Source organism: Lithobates pipiens, unplaced genomic scaffold (genome assembly GCF_037356315.1).
Source record: "Lithobates pipiens isolate NorthernLeopardFrog02 unplaced genomic scaffold, aLitPip1_a1.2 Scaffold_23, whole genome shotgun sequence".
In the NCBI taxonomy this organism is placed as follows: domain Eukaryota; kingdom Metazoa; phylum Chordata; class Amphibia; order Anura; family Ranidae; genus Lithobates; species Lithobates pipiens.
Genome location: NW_027507785.1, coordinates 316727040 through 316748894, shown reverse-complemented (window position 1 = coordinate 316748894; position 21855 = coordinate 316727040). Strand labels below are relative to the sequence as shown.

At 45.9% G+C, this 21855-nt stretch overlaps 1 protein-coding gene across 1 annotated transcript in view; it reads left to right on the top strand.

Moving 5' to 3' along the window:
- The first annotated feature begins 510 nt into the window (after positions 1–510).
- ATG4C (autophagy related 4C cysteine peptidase) overlaps positions 511–21855 on the top strand; it is a 39837-nt gene continuing 18492 nt past the window's right edge. The window contains exons 1-5 of the mRNA XM_077450567.1: positions 511–621; positions 8824–8952; positions 13498–13581; positions 19010–19246; positions 20624–20942. Coding sequence (XP_077306693.1) covers positions 8877–8952; positions 13498–13581; positions 19010–19246; positions 20624–20942 — 716 coding nt within the window. The 5' untranslated portion in view covers positions 511–621; positions 8824–8876. The remainder of the gene's footprint in view (positions 622–8823; positions 8953–13497; positions 13582–19009; positions 19247–20623; positions 20943–21855) is intronic.

Genomic DNA, 21855 nt, shown 5'->3' with positions numbered 1-21855 from the left:
CCAATAATCTAAGCACACATGCACACATGCACACATGCACACATGCACACATGCACACATGCACACATGCACACATGCACACATGCACACATGCACACATGCACACATGCACACATGCATACATACACCCAAACAAAATTAACAATATAAAAAACTTTCAAAACATTCATAAATGCGCAATAATAGTTCAAACACCTTCATTCTTTTACCTTTAGAAAAATTATTTCTTTATACCTCCTTGTTTAACAAAAAAAAAAAAAAGTTTATGCTTGGACTTTTCTTGAGCTCCACATTGGAAATTCTTCCTCCAACCTGGAGCAATGTCCACACTGATACTCTTCTCAAACTGCTTCATTATCAGCTCACGGCGCCCTCTGCTGGCTAGAAGGTGATTCGACGTATTCATTAGTCACGCATTCAGCTCTATGCAGCTGGCTATGGTGTTGCAAAAGAGCGCCCCCTGCTGTTGCGTGGAAGACGCACAGCTGCGAGTATTCTGCTGCCTGACAGTTCTGCACTGCATTTCCCAGCATCCCTCTTCCTCCAGTAGCATGCTGGGTATGTAGTGTGGGAGATCCTCTGCTGGGAAGGATCAGCAGCCCAGTGAGGAAGTTGCAGGCGGTGAGTCATGTGTTACTTTGTTACTTTTCCCTTCTCTGATGATCTGTGTCTGTGCAGGCACTGATCTCCCATTACAAAGATCTGGTGCTGTAGGAGCTTTGGAGGGGAGGGATTGATGAGTATTGGGAGCAATCTGGTGTGCTTGCATATTACTCAGAGCGTTGTACAGTGTATGATGTAGTGGGTGTTGTGTGTATACAATGCCTAAGTCCAGGTTCACACCAGTGCGACTTGACAGTTCAGTCAAGTCGCACCCCGTTTGCAGCAATGGAACTGTAGGTGCGACTCGAGTCGCAGCGGCTTCGAAAAAGGTTCCTGCACTATTTCTGTGTGACTTGCCTTGAGATCTGTTAACCACTCCAACCCCGGAAGATTTTCCCCCTTCTTTACCCGGCCGTTTTTTTTTATTGCGCCACGGCGTCGCTTTAACTGACAATTGCGCGGTTGTGCGTTGTACCCAAACAAAATTGATGTCCTCCCCCCCCCCCCACATATAGAGCTTGCTTTTGGTGGTATTTGATCACCTCTGTGTTTTTTTGTTTTTGTGCTATAAAACAAAAAAAGCAACACATTTTTTTTGAAAAATATTTTTTACATTTTACTATAATAAATATCCCCCAAAAAAATGTGAAAAAACAAATTTCTTCATCAGTTTAGGCCAATATAGTCTACATGTTTTTGGTAAAATAATCATAATAAGCTTATATTGATTGGTTTGCGCAAGAATTATCGCGTCTACTAAATAGGGGATATATGGCATTATATATAATTTATATAAATTTTTATTTTTTTAATGCTAGTAATGGCGGTGATCAGCGATTTATTTATTTATTTTTGCAGGATTGTGGCAGACTAGTTGGACACTTGACACATTTTTTTTTTTTTTTTGGGGGGGGGGAATCAATGCTATAACAATTCACTGATTACTGTATGAATGACACTGGCAGGGAAGGGGTTAACACTATGGGGGTAATCAAGAGGTTAAAGAGGAAGTAAACCCCTTCAAACCACTTTGACCTACAGGTAAGCCTAGATTAAGGCTTACCTGTAGGTCCAAGCAATATCTCCTAAACCTATATGGTTTAGGAGATATTTGCCCGAAAATGGGCACCGCTGTCTACGGCGCATGCGCCGTAGACAGCGACGCGCAGGCGCACTAAATGCGGCAAATCCAAGAATGGATTTGCCTAATTTGTCGACTCCCGTGCGCATGCGCGGGAGTGACGTCATCGCGGCTTCGCCGCTGTCATTGGTCGGAGCTGCGAGACGCCACCAGCAAGATGGATGCGGCGGACTACAGGGATCAGCGGCGACTTCGCTGGCTCCTGTGTCAGGTAAGTGGCGCATAATGAGCTACTATGCGATGCATTGTAGTCCATTATGCTTTACCTTTGCAGGGAAAAAAAGAGGAAGTAAACCCATCAGGGTTTACTTCCTCTTTAAGTGTTCTCTAGGGAGGTGTTTCTAGCTGGGGGGGGGGGGGGGGGGGTTGCCTGGGAGTAGAGAGAAATCGCTGTTCCTGATCACTAGGAACAGCAGACCTCGCTACTTCCCTGACGGAACGGGGATCTGTCTGTCTGTCTGTTTACATTGACAGATCCCCATTCTGGCTCTCTGTGGAGCGATCGTGGGTGGCCAGCAGACATCGTGGATGTAGATAAGAATGGAGGGTCCACCTGAAAAACATGACCGGCGGACCCCCGATTGGAACGTCCATGTGAAAAGGGGCCTACGTGGGGCGGGAAGAAGAGGAACCGGACCCTCTGAGCTTCCACTGGAAGTGGAATTGATAAATGGGGGGGATCATGGGCAGTACTCGGCTGTGTTGGAGCACATACAATATACATCGGGGGAGGGGTGATCATTGTAGAATTTGAACTCTCCGCTCTTGGAAAAGCGCCATTGTCATCCGGCGGTTTCCCTCTCGCACTTGTAACTAATCTTCTGTTTTGTACACACAAACTGCGTTCCGTGTTTAAGTAAATACTTGTCCCTCTGTTAAAGTGGTTGTAAACCCTTACAGACCACTTTGACCTACAGGTAAGTCTAGATTAAGGCTTACCTGTAGGTCCAAGAAATATCTCCTAAACCTACACGGTTTAGGAGATATGTACAAAAAGACAGGCACCGCTGTCTACGGCGCACTGAGCAGGCCGCAGATCGTGGCGATATGCCACTCGTGTCGGCTCCCGTGCGCATGCGCGGGAGTGACGTCATCGCGGCTCCGGCGAATCACAGCGCCGAAGCAGCGAGACCCGGAAGTCGCTCCAGGATACATGGCAGCGGCGAAGATGAAGACGAAGGACCGGTTCGGGGGCTTCGTTCTCAGGTAAGTTATTCATAATGCGCTAGTATGCTATGCATACTACCTCATTATGCCTTTGCCTTGCAGGTTGCATTTTTTTTTTTAAATGGCCTTTACTTCCTCTTTAACCTCCTGATATGATTGTCAGTTGTGTTCTTTGTTTTTGTTATGTTTTTAGATTTCTAATTCTTATCCAGTGTTTATTTTTTTTCCTTTGTTTTTGTTTTGTTTATCTGTTTGTTTTTTATTACCTTTTAGCTGGTCTGTTACAAGCCTCTAAGGCCCCTTTCACACGGGGCGGATCAGTAATGATCCGCCCCGTGAAGATCCGCTTGCTCAGCGGGGATCGCTCCGTTGTCCCCGCTGAGCCGGCTGTGGACAGGACGGTCTCCGCACACTGTGCGGGGACCGCCCTGTCAGCTCTCCGCTATCCTCTATGGGGATCGGATGAGCACGGACCGTCTGTCCGTGTGCATCCGATCCGCTCTGCAGACGGATAGAAAAAAAGGACTTTCCTCCGTCTGCAGAATCGGACTTTTGCGGAGGCGGACAATAGCGGGTGTCTGCGGATATTCATCCGCAGACACCCGCTGTCCCATAGGGATGCATGTATGTCCGTATTTCATCCGCAAACGGATGGATGAAATACGGACATATCGTCCGCATGTGTGAAAGGGGCCTAAGGCAGCCTTTCTCAACCTTTTCAACACAGAGGAACCCTTGAAATAGTTCTCCGGTCTCAGGGAACCCCTGATAAAAATTAGAACTCTACAACTCATGATACATTAGTGTGATGGTCAGAGGGAAGAATGGTCCTTACACTTGTGGTCATTGGGAAGAATTACCTCCTTACAGATAGCTGAAAAGATCAATGGTGTCAGTGGGAACTTATCTGAGAGGCAGAAATGGCCCAACGCTGAAGGAACCCCTACAACCTCTGGAGGAACCCTGGTTGAGAATCACTGCTCTAAGGCTTAATGTACACGGGACGTTTTTACAACCTCTCCTGAACAATTTAACTTGACAGTAACCCATGTTTAAAACGTCAGTTTTGCCACCTAAAAAAAAAAAAGTGTATATCTCTATCGGAAAAAAATGCCCAACTGGTCCTAAACATCCGTTTACCAGCAGCAGTGTACATGAGGCCTAAAGCACATGTGTCGCACAAGGTCCGGGGGCCGAATCCAGGCCAATTAATGTGCCTCTTGCACTTGGGGCAACCCCCTTATTGTTGCCCCCGCCTTATCTCGGCAGCAGAGATGGGGACAGAACTCCTCCACCAGATCCTGTGCTTTTCCATGGAGAGGCTTGTATCTGCTCCCACCAGCAGTTGGCAGCAGAGAGGAAGACAGAACTCCTCCTACAGATCCTGTGCCTCTCTGTGCAGTGGCAGTTCCCCTTTTTCTCTCTGCCTCTCCTCCTATTCTCAGCATTTGGCAGACTCCAGCCCTCCTCTGGTCCTCCTCCAGACCCTGCACTTTCTGCTTTTTTAGCTCCGCCCCCAGCTTCTTGGCAGCAACACAAAGTAAGGGGCTGTACCTGTACCCCACACCTGCAAGAGTGGGGTACTCTTGAAGTGATTTGTAAAGGGTTTGTTATTTAAAAAAATAAAAATAATTGTCATACTTGTCTCCGCTGTGGAAGGGTGTTGCACGGAGTGTCCTCGATCCTTCTTTTCTGAGGTCCCCCCCCCCCCCCTGTATCATTCCTGGCTCCGCCTCCTTTTCTCGAGTGCCCCCACGGAGAGCCACATTCCATTGACACAGACAGCAGGACTCGGCCCCGCCGGCTCCCGTGTCACTGGATTTGAAGGCTTTTCACCTTATTGCATAGAATGTATTAAGGTGAAAAACCTTGTCGGTTTACAACTCTGACTTCTGATTGTGACGGGGGGGGGCTCTTGGCATCTGTAAGGGGCGGGGGTGGGGGGGGGGGGTGCTCTTATTTATGGACGCAACCGTAATTCTAATGCGCCTGCAATGAAATTGTGTTTAAGGGGACTTTCACACTGGGGCAGGAGTGCGTTTGCGGCTCATATTGGCTGTTAGCGGGCGCTTTTAACCCCCCGCTGATGGCCAAAAAAAGGGTTACAAGTGCCAGTGTTGTGGCACTGCCTGTTCATTTCAATGGAGTGGGGCGGTTTGGGAACACTGTATACACTGCTCCCACACCGCCCCAAAGATGCTGCTTGCTGACTTTTTATTTATTTTTTATTTTTTTTCCCCCGTCCTGCAAGCGCACCGCCCCAGTGTGAAAGCACACAGACTTTCACACTCGGGTGGCATGAGAGGCGCTCTACAGGCACCATTTTTAGCGCTAAAACGCCTGAAAAGCGCCTCCATTGTGACAGGGGTCTTACACTTCTGCTCTAAAATATTAACCTAATGATTGCTGGCCATAGATGTCTAGAATATCGGCCAATCCCTGCTGGATCAGCCAAACTTCAAGCCATGGGAGGCTCTGAAAGCACCGCCTGGCTTGACAAGTCTGTTTTGAAAATTGACTGAGCTGAGAGGAGGTGGAGGGGGGGACGGGGGGGGGGGATGGGATGGGACTGCCCAAGGCAGCTGCCTCTTCTGCCTACCCCTTGTGGGCCCAGCCCTGCACACAGCATTGACACTCCCTCTGACCTAAGGTGGTGACATCCCACCAAATCTGTATCCTTTCCTTCGTCTAGAAGACTTTTGAACCTGCTGAGGATTCGGGGCATGTCTTGTTGGCTCTTCGTTGTGTATTGTAGGTCAGGATGATCAGCACATGTTGTGTTTTTTGTACAGCAGACGATCGTGTTCCCGGGATGGTGTGAGATCACGCGTTTTCATTTCCTTAATGGGCCAAGTGACTCTGTGACCGTAATAAACTCCTGTGACTTTCTGTGTAATCTCATGTCTGATCCAGCTACATGTTATACGTTCGCTGACCTCGCATTCTGCTGCAAGGGTGAAAATCACTTCCCTATTTACTCATAAAGAACAAGAAGTTTTGATTTTTTTTTTTTTTTTTCCATTTTTGTGCATTTTTTTAAGTTGTAGCCAACATAATAAACCATTGTAATGTTGCCAGCAGCGGCACAAGCACTTTTTTTTTTTTTTTGGAAGTGGAAGGTAAAAGGGACATTCTATCTTGTGATTGTGGAATTTGCAGCCACTGTAATGCCGCGTACACACGATCTGCGTTTTCGTCTGAAAAATCTTGGATGATTTTTCCGACGGAATTCCGCTCAAGCTTGGCTCTCATACACATAAGTTCTCGGAACTTTCGTCCGTCAAGAATGCGGTGACGTACAACACTGACAAGCCAATTTCAATGCTTCCGAGCATACATAGGAATTTTGCGAGTCGGAATTGCTACAGATGATCGGAATTTCCGATCAGAACTTTTTTCCCGACCGATTAATAGAGAACCTGCTCTCAATCTTTTGCTGGTGGAAATTTCCACCAGCAAAAGTCCGATGGAGCATACACGCAGTCGGAATTTCCGACCAAAAGCTCTCATCGGACTTTTTGCTGGCGGGATTTCCGATTGTGTGTACGGGGCATTGGCCAATTAGACCCATCGAGCTGGAAAATGCCGAATTGCCACTGTTCACAAACGATTGTGGTAACGAGAGACTGTCGCAGAATCTCAGATCTGTAGAACGTTTTTATTATAATTTTTAACCGGTTCCCGATTGGCTCCTGTACTTATACGTCGGCAGGATGGCACGGCTGGGCAATGTAACGTACCCCTACGTTACTTTGAATTTCCCGCCGTGCGCTCGCATGCCTGCCGCAAGCTCCGTGCCCGCAGGTCGCCGCGGGGATACCCGCGATCGTGTCACGGAACTCAAGAACAAGGAGATGCCGATGTAAAATATGTAGATGAATACGTATCGGCCTAAAGTGAGGAAAAATTTTTATTTTATTTTTGGGGGATATTTATTATAGTAAAAAATAATGCATCCTTTTTTTTTTTTCAAAATTGTTGCTTTTTTTTTGTTTATAGCGCAAAAAATAAAAAAACGCAGTGGTGATCAAATACCACCAAAAGAAAGCTCTATTTGTGGGGGAAAAAAAAGTAAATTTTGTTTGGGAGGCACATCGCACGGCCGCGCAATTGTCAGTTAAAGCGACGCAGTGCTGTATCGCAAAAACACCCTGGTCAGAAAGGGGTTAAATCCTTCCAGGGCTGAAGTGGTTAATAAAGAAAAGAGTCATAAACCAGCACACTTCAGGATCCTAGCAATCAGGTTAAAGAGAAGTGCTGAATGGGACTGGACATTGGAGTATAATGTAAGACGTTTATCACAACAAGGTGTATCATTGTAAATGTACATTTTATGGTATAATACAGGAATGGTGAATATTTCCTTGTATGGAAGGGAAGGAGGAGCACTTGGTATTTTTAAACACCCACAGGCCAAATACTTCTCCAGGTGTAAGGTTATAAACAAATATAGACTAGAAGAGTAATGGAGTATGTAGAAGATACGTTTGGGGTCTTCCAGACAGCGTGGATTGAGGCGATTGCAGTCAAGGGGAAGTGGGGAGACTGGATTGGAGGCAAGGGGAAGAGGGAATGGGGGGGGGATTTAAGACGGAGGTGGGAAGAGAAGGTTGGGGGGGGGGAATTGGTGACAAGGGGAAGTGGACAGAGGGGATTGGGGGTGAAATCAGGTAGTGGTGTGGAGAAAGATCTGGGGATTGGAGACAGTAAGGGAGAGGCTTGGGTGGGGGAGAGGGGTTGGAGATGGTGGAGAGAGCCACAGATGGTGGGGAGAGGATATGGGGGCGGGGCGGGAACAGTCGGAGATGGTGGGGAGAAAATGTTTGAGGGGGGGTCGAGATGGGGAGGGTTGGAGAAGGTGGGGAGAAAATGTTTGGTGGGGGGTTGAGATGGTGGAGAGAGTATGTTGGCAGGGTCGGAGATGGTGGGGAGTGTATTGGGGTAGTCGGAGATGGTGGTGAGTATAGGGGGGGTTAGATGGTGGGGAGAGTATGGGGCAGGTCGTAGATGGTGGGGAGAAAAAATATTGGGGAGGTGTCGAGATGGTGGGGAGAGTATGGTGGGGAGCATCGGAGATGGTGGGAATCGGAGATGGTGGGAAGAGTATTGGGGGGGTTGGAGAAGGTGGGGAGAAAATGTTTAGGGGGGTTGAGATGATGGAGAGAGTATGGGGGTGGGGTTGAGATGGTGGAGAGAGTATGGGGAGGTTGAGATGATGGAGAGAGTATGGGCGGGGGTTGAGATGGTGGAGAGAGTATGGATGGGGGGGTTGAGATGGTGGAGAGAGTATGGATGGGGGGTTGAGATGGTGGAGAGAGTATGGATGGGGGGGTTGAGATGGTGGAGAGAGTATGGGGAGGTTGAGATGGTGGAGAGAGTATGGGGAGGTTGAGATGATGGAGAGAGGATGGGGGGGTTGAGATGATGGAGAGAGGATGGGGGGGTTGAGATGGTGGAGAGAGTATGGATGGGGGGGTTGAGATGGTGGAGAGAGTATGGATGGGGGGGGGGGGTTGAGATGGTGGAGAGAGTATGGATGGGGGGGGGTTGGAGTTGGTGGGGAGAGGACTTGAGGATATCTGGGGAATCTAAGATGGTGGGAAGGGGTCACAGTTGGGAAACCGTTGTCACCCCATCACAGGAAGTGCCTGAACAAGGACCTCCATAGCAGAATCACCGGGATGGTTTTAAAAATCTATATAATTAAAAATGGGATGAAATTACATTTAACATGTTGCTGTGTTTTGTGATTTTATGAATTGGGTTTGGATCTACTATAAATCTGAATACTATGACATTTATTGCCTTACAACCACATTAGTGAAGCAGCAAATATTTTGTACTTTGTGTCCAAATCATGGCAGAAATTCTGAGTTGTTTTTTTTTTTTTTTTTTTCTATTTTTTCTTTTAGGTAATTGCCTCTCTGAACTCGGCAGAGCATGGGTTTATTTTCAAGTGGCGAATATGGAAGCCAGTGCCTCAGATGATGTGGATAAACTGAAGTCGCGGTTTTTATCTGCGTGGCATAATATGAAGTATAGTGAGTCAGTTCTTTAAATCCGGCACATGTTTGGAGGATCCAGCCCAAAAAATATATTTTGCATAAAACTGAAGAATTATAAGATTCTGCTTCCATTCCTGATGGATTGCAGTATAATTATTGGCAAAAGTTTTTTTTTTTTTTTTTTTTTTTTTTTTTTTTTTTACCATTATCACTGAGAGTGAATGAAAGAAAATCCCACATTTTGGGTTGTCACCATAACAGGAATGAGGGGAAATCTTCCAATGGAGAACACTGGTTCTGGTGACCTGGGGGGACACCAAGAGATTTCCTCTCGTTTCCTATTTGGCTATGGAATAGTAAGTGAAGCCTTTTTGCTAAGATCAAGTGTAGTATCTGTTCTTATCAGTTACCAGGAGGTGGCGCTTGCTTCCGTCCCTGTTCTACGGCGAGGTGGAGCAGGGGTGGCGCTTGCTATGCAAAACCTGCTGGTGTGAAGGTAACCCGGAGCGGTTCGTAGCCAAAAGGGAAGCCTTCTGATGAGGATGGAGAACCACTGGTCGGTGCCAGGGGAGGGGACCCTGGCCTTCTGGCCTGGATTGGGGCAGCTCTAGCTCTAGTCAGTTTTTCGGGAGGGAACGTTGGTTCCCCTTTCTCCCACCGGGGGAACGGCCAGTACTTCCCGAATGTAATTAAGTAGGAGTGATGCGAGGGTGAGGCCTGATGGCAAAGGGCTCTTACTAAGCTCCTGGATCTCCATGCCTTTCTGGCTGGGGTGGGGGGTGCTGTGGTCTGGGCTGGGGGTCAAGGATGCTTCTGTTGAAAAGCCTATGGTGATGTGCCCCTGAAGTGGCAGTTCAGGGGTGCCTTACTCTCACTGTGATTTATCACTTTGAAGTCTGGCACCGTGGTCACTTCAACGTATACACACTTTTCACACCTGCCTCTAGGGCCGGGCCTTTTGGCTAGGACCAGAGGAATTTTTGATTCCTGGCCGGAGGGCCTGGTCATTGTGTTTACACAATGGCCACTTCTTTCACTCTTCCTCTTCACTATCCCTTACCCACTTTATTTATTTTATTTGTGTTGTGTGTCACGTCACTTGCATGTTTGATTAGTAGGGTGTCGGTCGTCGGGCCAACCCTGAACGTCTTGTGGGAGGGTGGACATAGGCCTTCTGGCTTGGTTCGCCCTCTCTTTGGGGGGTCTCTCTTCGGGGGAGCCCCTACCCTAGTACCTGGGTGGGTCTGTTTCGGCAGACCTTCCGGAGAAAGGCGGTCGTCCGGCTTCGGCTGGATGGGCCATGTTATGGTACCTCAGTCCCCATCTGGAGCCTAATGCCCCGGGGGATCAGGGTAAGGTCCTTCCTTGTGGAGGACAGCAGACACCTGTTGCACGTTTTTGTGTGTCACTCTTGATGTGTGTCCACTTTTTTTGGCACCGGGTGGAAGTATTTGGGTGTGTTTTGCACACCATAGGCTTTTTCCAAAAATAAATAAAAAATTAGCAAGTGAAGGGCAATGGGACACAGATCGCAAAAAGCATGACAGAGGTTATAACCCGCCCTCTCTCTTACCTAAAACGGGTGGGAAAAATTGCTTTAGTTCTACTTTAAGGACTTTTCTACCAGGGCAACTTTTTTATTTTTTTACATGCATGACGAAGTGTGTGTGTGTGTGTGGTTGGTGTGTGTGTGGTTGGTGTGTGTGTGGTTGGTGTGTGTGTGGTTGGTGTGTGTGTGGTTGGTGTGTGGTTGGTTGGTGTGTGTGTGTGGTTGGTGTGTGTGTGTGGTTGGTGTGTGTGTGGGGGGTGTGTGTGGTGTGGTTGGGGTGTGTGTGTGTGGTGTTGGTGTGTTTGTTTTTTTGTTTCACAATAAAGTTTATTGTAAAGATAAAACAAATACAAAACATAGCATGGCGTATTACAAATTACATGTAGGAGTTTTAGTTTCAAAAGGAATCTAATAAAAAATTGTTTTTATTATTTATTGCTGGAAATGTTTTTAAACCTCCAATTGGTTTCTGAATGCAGAGGCCCTGTAGAGTGAAATGGTTGCAGTTGCATGTTTACACAACTGTGCACATATATTCAGGAATAAAATACACAAAATTATTTCTGAGTAGACAAATGTAATAAAATACCCAATTCTTCGGCAAAATAAAATAGATGAGGTTGCGACGAGTAAATGGATACCAAACATGTCAAGCCTTAAGACGCCATGGCACGTGAAATCGCATAATAGTATGATGACCCAAAGTTGTCCATGGGCAACACTTTAAAAGCCTTTACAGATTATTAATATGGAGTTAAAGAGGAAATAAACCCTGATGGGTGTTACTTCCTCTTTCATTCCCTGCAAAGATAAAGCATAGTGGACTACAATGCATCGCATAGTCCATTATGTGTCACTTACCTGACACAGGAGCCAGCGATGTCGCCGCTGTCCCCTGTAGCACAAAGCGTCCATCTTCCTTCCGGATATCGCTGCTCTGGCGCTGTGAGTGACCGGAGCAGCGATGACATCACTCCCGCGCACCGGAGCCGCCACTAACGACATATCGCCGTTGGCAGCGGCAGGCTCAGTGCGCCTGCGCGCCGCTGTCTATGGTGCAAACGCCATCGACAGCGGTGGCTGTCTTTTTGCAAATATCTCCTAAACTGTGTAGGTTTAGGAGATATTTCTTGGACCTACAGATAAGCCTTAATCTAGGCTTACCTGTAAATCAAAGTGGTTTGTAAGGGTTTACAACCACTTTAACTGTGTTGTGAGCCCGGCACATGTTAGCTGTGAATTCTGAGCCCAGATTGCTGTCGCTCCATCATTTAGCGGTGAAAATTTACAGAAGTCCTTCCCCTCTGTACAGAATTTATACAAGGCCTCAGCACAAGAAATTTTAGTATTTCCAGACTAAGTTTTTTTTTTTGTTGAGCAATTAAATCAGGCAGCAAGTATTTTTAGCAGGCCAGCAACTTCTCTCGTGACAGGGTCACTTTAAAATCTAAATCTATATAACATATATAAAGCACTGATCGCTGTATAAATGCCAGTGGTCCCAATAATGTGTCAAGTGTCCGATGTGTCGGCCATAATGTCGCAGTCAGGATAAAAATAGCAGATGGCCGCCATTACTAGTAAAAAAAATTATATAAATCTACCCCCTATTTTGAAGGTGCTATAACTTTTGCGCGAACCAATCTCTATACACTTATTGCGTTTTTTTTTTTTTTGTCTTTTTTTTATTGCATTTTTGTGTAAATATGACTTGTCTTTTGTGGTTTTTGTCTTTTTGACCCCACATCTCATATTTAAGAGGTCCTGTCAATTTTTTTTTTTATAAACGTGCCCCTGCCCCACCGAGTTCGCATGCAGAAGCTAACGCATATTCGTGTGAGGTATCGCCGCGATCGTTGGAGCAAGAGCGATAATTGTAGCCCTAGACCTCCTCTGTAACTCAAAACGTGCAACCTGTAGAATTTTTTTATTTTTAAACGTTGCCTATGGAGATTTTTAAGGGTAAGTTTGTCGCCATTCCACGAGCGGTCGCAACTTTGAAGCGTGACACGTTGGGTATCAATTTACTTGGTGTAACTTTATCTTTCACAATATAAAAAAAAAAAATTGGGCTAAATTTGTGTGTGTGTGTATGTGTATGTGTGTATATATGTAAATAAATTTTTTTTTTTTTTTTATTCAACAAGTTTGAAAAATAAGCTTGGGGCTGAAGTGGTTAATTGTAGTGTCTTGCCTACAATAGACCGGTCTACCCCTATTTCTCGTCTGACCCATACATAACTTGTGCCCCCATACACACAGTCGGAAATTCAGACGGAAAAAGTCCGATCGAATTATTATGTTATCGGAAAATCCGATTTATGTGTGGGCTGTCGGCATTTCCGACGGAAAAAGTTTGAGAGCTGAAGCTAAAATTTTCCAACAACAAAATCCGATCTGACTTTTTTCCGATCGCGTGTAGAGAATTCCGACTCACAAAGTGGCACACGCATGCTCAGAAAAAAATTTGGAGACGAAAGCTATTGGCTACTGGCCTCTGCGTAGTCCAGTCGTACGTTGCCTCGTTCTGAACGATTGGATTTTCCGACCACTTTGTGCGGCCGTGTGTATGCAAGACAAGTTTCGGCCAAAATCCGTCAGAAAAAAATCGGATTTGTGGTCGGAATGTCCGACTCTGTGTATGGGGCATAACTCTGTCTTAGTTTAGCCTAGGTTCTTAGGGATCCCATTAGGGCAGGGATATGCAATTAGCGGACCTCCAGCTGTTGCAGAACTACAAGTCCCATGAGGCATAGCAAGACTTTGACATCCACAAGCATGACACCGGGAGGCAGATGCATGATGGGACTTGTAGTTTTGCAACAGCTGGAGGTCCACTAATTGCATATCCCTGCATTAGGGCATCGCAGTAGACTGCTATTAAAGTAGTACCAGTTCTAGCAATCTTTGGAATTCAGAAACTTATTTGGGCATTCTATTTGTGTATCCGAACAGATTCGCACCTCTCACGCAGAGAAGAAAAATGTTTCAACAATTGAAATTTTTTTTTTTTTTCCTTTTTGTTCTTTAAGGCTGGGTCCTCAGGACAAGAACATATTTTAGGCGGAATTCCCCAGTGTTTTTACTCGGAAAATGTTACCACTTCAAACTTGAAGGTAAGTCACATGAGATGCTGTCGGCGCTGTGAACTTTGTAAAAGGGGAAGTATGGAATGTTTCTGAGATATAAGTGATTTACAACTATACATTATGGATAGTTTTAGGAGTAATTTTCTGATTAGGCATTTTCCAGCACCATAAAACTGTCAACCATTAAATGCATTGCATGTTCCTTAAGGACAAGCCCAGTAAGTACTGTGCTGCTCAGATTAAAGCTTAACCACGTCCCGCCCGGCCTATATAGCAAAATGCCGGTGTCCCATCATATAAGGTCCCCCATCAGATAGTGTCCGACACAGATTCCGAAAATAGCCGAGGATGAACGGCGCCTGCGCCATGAGTCCAGGTTCTATCCCCACCATCCAAGTGGGCATAGAGTAGGAATAAAAAAGAGCCGACCCCCCGAAGCGTGGCGAGCAAAGCTCGACCCGCGAGGGGCCGTGTAATTTTCACACCCCTATGTCCGCTTGGATGGTGGGGCTACCACCTCCACTCACGGCGCAGGCGCCGTTCAGCTTCGGAAATTTTCCGAATCGTCTTCTGCCCTGTACTAGCGGACGCTATATGATGGCAGGACACCATCTGCCAGAACACCGGGCAGGTGGACACACCGCGTCTCTAATCACGGTAAAGAGTCTGACATAGGCTCTTTACCATGTCATCAGCTTGTCCAATCACAGGTGTGCCAGTGCCACCATAGAAAGCATCTTCCTGTGGTGGCACACCAAGAAAAGTAGCCAAATTTAGACTTTACGCTTACAAAAAAGTTATGCCAACTTTTTTGTATTACTTTGGTGCAGCCCTCCATTAAAAATGGCTTTAGATGAACGTCGGCTCTTATGTTTGAAGGTGTATAGGACAATGAAATCATGAGTTTTGACTTGTATTTGTATTGCTCATTATATTCCATTATTATATTATACATGATTTATATAGCGCCAACAGTTTACGCAGTGCTTTACAATGTAGAGGGGGGACAGCACAACACACAAGATGTATTCCATTACATCTGTACCAACAATTGGAAGGCTACATTATGCCATTCAAAGAATCTTAAGATGTGCTCTGGGTTAACTGGGGACACCACACCACACCACTGGGTTAACTGGCTGCAAACCACGAGGAGAGACCCGTGCTCCTTACAGGACCTCAGATCATGTGCTGAGTGTCCCCAAATAGGAGTTTCCCATTCTTGTGTTCACTTTTTTTGCAAACTAGACTCTCTGGTCCTTTAATGCCTCCTGTGATTGCCTGCAGTCAGGTTTTTGGTCTTATCGTGTCTGCTTGCCCCCCTGAACTATTCGAATATATTTTGGGAAGGCTCTGATATTCATCTGGAGAGCGTCCCCTGAGGAAGCCTCATTTTAGGGCGAAACAAGTTGGGAACCAAACCATCGTGCTGTACCTTTTTGAGGACTGTACTGTATGAGTCTTTTCTAATGCAACTGCGGTTTTTTATGTATTTACATTTTTATACTTTAACCACTTGCCGACCAGCGCACGACGATGTACGTCGACAGAATGGCACGGGCAGGCAAATGGGCGTACATTTACGTCCCTTTAAATTTGCCGCCCTGCCATCGGGAGGGCGCCGCCAGCAGCGCGCTCCCGCGCTGGTCGGGACCCCCGTGAGTCCGGTCGCGGGACCCGCGGACTCGATCGCCGCGGGCATACCCGCGATCGTCTCGCGGAGCAACCGAATGAAGAAATGCCGTTGTAAACAGCATTTCTCCATTCTGCCTAGCAACTAGTGACGCTGATCTCTGCTCCATGTGATTGGAGCAGAGATCAGTGTTCACTAAATGAAAGCCACACCCCTAGGAACACTTAACCCCTACACTGCCACCCACTGGTTAGCCCCTTGACTGCCAGTGTCATTTTCACAGGAATCACTGCATTTATATAGCAGTGATTACGGTATAAATGACAATGGTCCCAAAAATGTGTCAAAAATGTCCGATGGGTCCTCCACAATGTCGCAGTCACAATAAAAATCGCTGATTGCGATTTTTTTTTTTTTTTTTTTTTTTTTTTTTTTTTTTTTTTAACCAAAAATATGTAGAAGAATACGTATCTGCCTAAACTGAGGGAAAAAAGTTTTTTTTATATATATTTTTGGGGGATATTTATTATAACAAAAAGTAAAAAATTATGAGTTTTTTTTCAAAATTGTCGCTCTATTTTTGTTTATAGCGCAAAAAATAAAAAACGCAGGGGTGATCAAATACCACCAAAAGAAATCTCTATTTGTGGGGGAAAAAAAGGACGTCCATTTTGTTTGGAAGCCACGTCGCACGACCGCGCAATTGTCAGTTAAAGCGACGCAGTGCCGAATTGCAAAAAGTGGTCTGGTCTTTGACCAGCAAAATGGTCCGGTCTGAAAGTCGTTAAAAAAAAAAAATTCCTCTTGATTTAATGCACCCAAAAAAATCACACAAATCTCCAATATACAAATGGGGACACCACATCTTCGTCTTTGGGTCACCAATGGTGGAAAATTCTCTTGAATTGCATTTTGGGTGTGTTTGGCATAAACCTGTTCATACAGTAATGGTACTCAGAATCTCAACTGGCTGCATCTGGTGCCTGCACACGGTAAGATGTCCTTCTTTTTTAGGCCTGCTGTCCTCCCTCCCACATTTTCCTGTTGGTCAGTTAGACCACCTATTGTAATGGACCAACAGGAAGTTGTGGAAGGCTGCACATCACGTCTTGACCCTAATCGGAAACTGTCAAAATTTGCAAAATAGTTCAATGGGAATCCTGGGCTTCAGGGGTCGTTCTGAAGCCATGTAATGGTATGTGTCTGCTCCACCAAGTAACTGAGGTTGTACTTCTTGTGTAAGTTTTAGTACTGGCAGTTTTTTTTTTTTTCTGATAAAATGGTCAAAGGAGTTGTAGCTGCACACTGAGGTCACCCCTATGCTCTCCCCACCTGTTTAATGCTAAGCTGGCAAAACATGGCTGGAATCTTGTCCAATTTCGGTTGAATCTGCCTAAATTCGAACCCTGCAAGCACAGACCAGCTCGGCAAAGTAGATTTAAAAATCGATTGAGCTGGGTGGGAGACTATCGAAAAAACAGTAGCTGCATCTTATCAGATACAGTAACTGTTTGGGTATTCATTCAGCCACTGCTGCTGTGGCTACCTGCATTAGAGATGATCGTGGATAGAGCAGTCTTTTTATCTCTTCCATAGACTGAACACGATAAATCAAGCCATGTATGTGGCCAGCTTTAGACTGGCAGCACTGTTGCTGATTACGGTAATTGGAAGTGTAAAGAGGAAAGTGTCGCCACTGCTCCCAACCAGTCCAGGTGAATAAGCGATAAAAAGCCTCGGCCTACATGTCTCCACCAAACCTCACACCCTCCCATTAAGGAACCGCAGGCGTCCCTGTGATTAAAAACCACTTCAGCCCTGGAAGATTCTCCCCCTTAATGACTAGGCCATTTTTTTGCGATACGGCACTGCGTCACTTTAACTGACAATTGCTGTTTTTTTATTTTTGCGCTAGAAACGAATAAAGACCGACAGTTTTGGGGAAAAAAAATATATATATATATTTTTTACTTTTTGCTATAGTATCCACAAAAAAAGAAACAAATTTCTTCATCAGTTTAGGCCAATATGTGTTCTACATATTTTTGGTAAAAAATAAATAAATCGTAATAAGCGTTTGACTGGTTTGCACAAAAGTTATAGCATCTACAAAATAAGGGATTTATGATGTATATCTATATATCTATATATCTATATATATCTCTAATCTCTAATCTCTAATCTCTAATCTCTAATCTCTAATCTCAAAATTGCAGCGGACAGATCGGACACTTGACTTGTGACCAGTGACACGTATACAGCGATCAGTGCTTTAAAATGCACTGATTACTGTATAAATGACACTGGCAGGGAAGGGGTTAACACTAGTGGTGATCAAGGTGTTAAATGTCTTTAGGGAGGTGATTCTAGCTGTGGGATGAGGAGACTGACTGGGAGTAGGAAGAGATCGCTGTTCCCAATCACTAGGAACAGACTATCACGCTGTATTCCCCTGTCAGAACGGGGATCTGCTTGTATAACACTGACAGATCCACATTCTGGCTCTCTGTGGAGCGATTGCGGGTGGCCGGCGTAAAATTTTGGCCGCCGGCCATGCGCATCAGCTCTCCCACCGTGCAGCGGGCGTGCGCCTGCTATAGCTGTTAAAGGGACTGATGTGTGGCGATTTTGCGGAAACGAGCCGACCTGCCACAGTAGAATAACGGCGGATGGTCTGCAGGTGGTTAACCCCGGGGGGTGGGGGGCGGCGGGAGGGAGGGTTACTCTTTACTAACCCTTGGATTAGTATCAGGCCAAGCGTTCACCCCATGTTCTGGGACACAGGGATATGCTTTCACCTCCACTTTGAGCGGCGCCATTAGCAATCTGGTCACTGATTGGCGTTAAGCTTCAGCATAAAAGTCAGTAATGTTAACCACCCAACCTTTGTTCTATGAATGGAATGCAGGCACCTTGAATAAAGCCTTGGGACCGTGAACATGGTGTGCTCTGCAAATATGGACTTCAGCTTACAACCTCTTATCTCTTTTCTGTTCTCCCTATGCCTCATTATTGGTCATTCGGCCACCCATCGTAGTTATGGACCAACAGTGACATTTAGGAGGTGGCAGGGCTTAGCTGGTTTCAACAAACTATTGGTTTCATAATTTTATGTTATTAAAAGGGTTTCTTTGCCGATTTATTACTAACTTTTAACTTCTAACTTTTAATGTAGAATACGTCAGGGTACAAACGTTTTTAGATCTTGATAAAACGCACAATCCCCCCCCCCCCCCCCCCCCAAAAAAAAAACTTTAAACAAGTCCTCACTGACCCCTCTAGTTGCAGAAGCTGTGGAGCAATTTGTTCTCAAATTTTCCAAACAAAACAGTGAAGCCCATCAAGTCCAGTCTCCTGTGCTTGCATTGAAAATGAGAAGGCTGGCAGGCTGCCGAGTCACTGCTGGGAGGGGGGAGACCAGCTACAGAGAGATGGGTGAAAGTAAAACTGAGAAGCTTTCCATTGTGGCTGCGACTATGAAGGTTTGTTAAGACTGCTTAATGGGTAAAGAATGTCAGGCCTTAGTTGGTTTCAATGAGTACCAACCCCCTTAGGGTAAGCACCAGCAGGTACCTTGTGTTTGGTGAGCGAATTGATTTTGGTGTGACTTTGGTTCATGGTTAGTCAACTAGAAGTTGTGTCTAGGCATGCCTGCGGAGTGTTAAAAGCCTATTAAGATTCCAGGGCGCTACCAAAGACTAGCTACTCGGAAACCTGTGTGGATGATCTGTACCTGTCTAGAGGATTCTTTCAAGTTGTCCAAGTTGTTTTGCTGGGCAATCTAAACCCAAGTTCCTTGACCAATGATGCTTTGTTTTACAGGCTCAAGTGAGGTCTTTCCTGATGACTTGGAGACCAAGACGGAGGCCAATGGAGATGCATGCGGTACAGTGGAGGAGTTCCGAAAGGACTTTATATCCCGGATATGGCTCTCGTACAGAGAGGAGTTCCCCCAGTTGGAGGGGTCAACCTGGACGACAGACTGTGGTTGGGGCTGCACTTTGCGGACTGGACAAATGCTTCTGGCTCAGGGACTATTAGTTCATTTTATTGGACGAGGTAGGTGTGATGAGATTGCTTCTGTTTTATGTGGGTTTCTATCAATCATGTTCTTTATAAAGTTCATAAATGGCAATGTCTAGGTTAAGCATACAGAAGAGATGTAGCATAGTCAAAATTGGCAGTTCTTACCCAGACTCCCTCTAGATGTTGGTAGGGGTTCCTTGAGCTGTGGCTGATTGTCCTCCAATTTGATGGTGCTTGCATAGTTCCAGGGCCAACACCACTTAGCAGAGCCATCAGCCTGACACCAATGAGCTTTTTAGTTGCCTGTAAGGGTGGTATTCTGACCACCACTGCAAGGAGACGGCTCCCCCACCGCCCCCCCCGAGACCTACCCATGTAAGGGGCATTTTTCCTATTGACCACCAGGGCTTTTTTTCAGTGGGAATGCATTTAATGGCAAGGGTCTTGAGGTGTACTGGAGAATCTATTGTTGTGGGTCATCAATTGTTGCGCAGAAGGATCTACTGTTGAGGGATGGGTCCTTCTCCTAAAATCTTGCGGAAAGGATTTCAACATCACTCTGCAACGCAGAAGAAAGGGTGAGGTAAGTATATACTTATGGGTTAACTAGTTCTAGTACAACAGGACAGCGATTGTGGAAAAGGGGAGTCGAAACTACTAGGCGCACCTTGTATTTTACCGCAAGTTCTCCTTTAAAGTGTGGGACATACACAACCATCAAAATACAATGGCCTTTGGCAATCTTAATAATTTGCATTCGCATATCTCGTAATAACATTCTCACCTTTTCCCTATTTAAAGAGGAAGTAAACTCTGATGGGTTTACTTCCTCTTTCATTCCCTGCAAAGGTAAAGCATAATGGACTACTGTGCATCGCATAGTAGTCCATTGTGTCACTTACCTGACACAGGAGCCAGCGAAGTCGCCGCTGTCCCCTGTAGTTCCGAGCGTCCATCTTCTTGGTGTGATTCGCTGGAGCAGCGATGACGTCACTCCCGCGCATGCGCACGGGAGCCGACACTCGCGGCATATCGCCGCGATCTGCGGCTTACCCAGTGCGCCGTAGACAGCGGTGGCTGTCTTCAGGTAAATATCTCCTAAACCATATAGGTTTAGGAGATATTTCTTGGACCTACAGGTAAGCCTTAATCTAGGCTTACCTGTTGGTCAAAGTGGTTTGTAAGGGTTTACAACCACTTTAAGGATTCGCCATGCTCTTCCACAATGCTCATAATTGAAGCGCAAAGTAACTTGTTTAAATCCGCTACATGCATTCCACATATGTCTTTGTGTATTTTTTCTTTTTTTTTCTTTATTTCTTTTCATATTTATTTCTTTTTTTCTTTTAGATTTATCTATCACATGTAATGTGTTTTGTTTTTTTTCTCTCCCCCCCTTCGCTACAAAAGACTGGTTATGGCCCAATGCCCTAGACATTTACAGATCGGAAGCCGACTTCTGGTCTGTCAACAGCGCAAGAAAGCTTGCTCCAATCGAGGCGTCGTATGTTGACCATATGAACTATGGAACCACCTCTAGCAAACCATTACACATCAAAGACTATGATGAGAATAACCAAGCTGAGTTCTACCATAGGAAGATAGTCTCTTGGTTTGTGGACCACCCCTCGGGTGACTTTGGTATACATCGGCTGATCAAGCTTGGCAAGAGCTCTGGCAAAGCTGCCGGTGATTGGTATGGACCAGCCATTGTGTCTCACCTCTTGAGGTAAGATTTTAAGTCTTGAATGTGACTGTGCTAATGAGATCTTGGGGATAGAAGTCGACAGTCTGGTGAATTGTCACCCCATTCTTGTATCTCTTTGGGAGTCCAGTGACCTCTCACCCTTTGGGACTGTAAGGACTGGTTTACACTTTGACTTCAACACACATTAAAGTGCCTACTGCTTCAACATGCTTTTTTGGTGGTGCTTATTTTTTATTTTTTTTGGGGCTTGATGGAAGGCCGTGTGTCACAAATCCCAGTCATGGCAGATGCGAGATGTATTTAAAGTGGTTGTAAACCCTTACAACCAACTTTGACCTACAGCTGAGCCTAGATTAAGGCTTACCTGTAGGTCCAAGAAATATCTCCTAAACCTACACGGTTTAGGAGATATTTACCCCGAAGATAGCGGCGCACTGGGCAGGCCGCAGATCGCGGTGATATGCCGCTCGTGTCTGCTCCTGTGCGCATGCACGGGAGTGACGTCATCGCGGCTCCGGCCAGGACCTCCGTGAGTCGGGACGCGGCTCCCGCGGACTCTATCGCCGTGGGGATACCCTCGATCGTCTCACGGGGAGGAAGAACGGGGAGCTGCTAATGTAAATAAGCATCTTCCCGTTCTGCCTAGTGACAGTGTCGCTGATCTCTGCTCCCTGTGATCAGTGACATGTCACACGTAGCCACGCCCCTAGGACACACTTAACCCTTACCTTGCCCCAGTGGTTCACCCCTTCACTGCCAGTGTCATTAACGCAGGAATCGGTGCATTTGTATAGCACTGATCGCTGTATAAATGACAATGGTCCCAAAAATTTCTGTGTCCGCCATAATGTTGCAGTCACGATAAAAAATCGCTGATCGCCGCCATTACTAGTAAAAAAAATGAATAAAAATGCCATAACTATCCCCTATATTG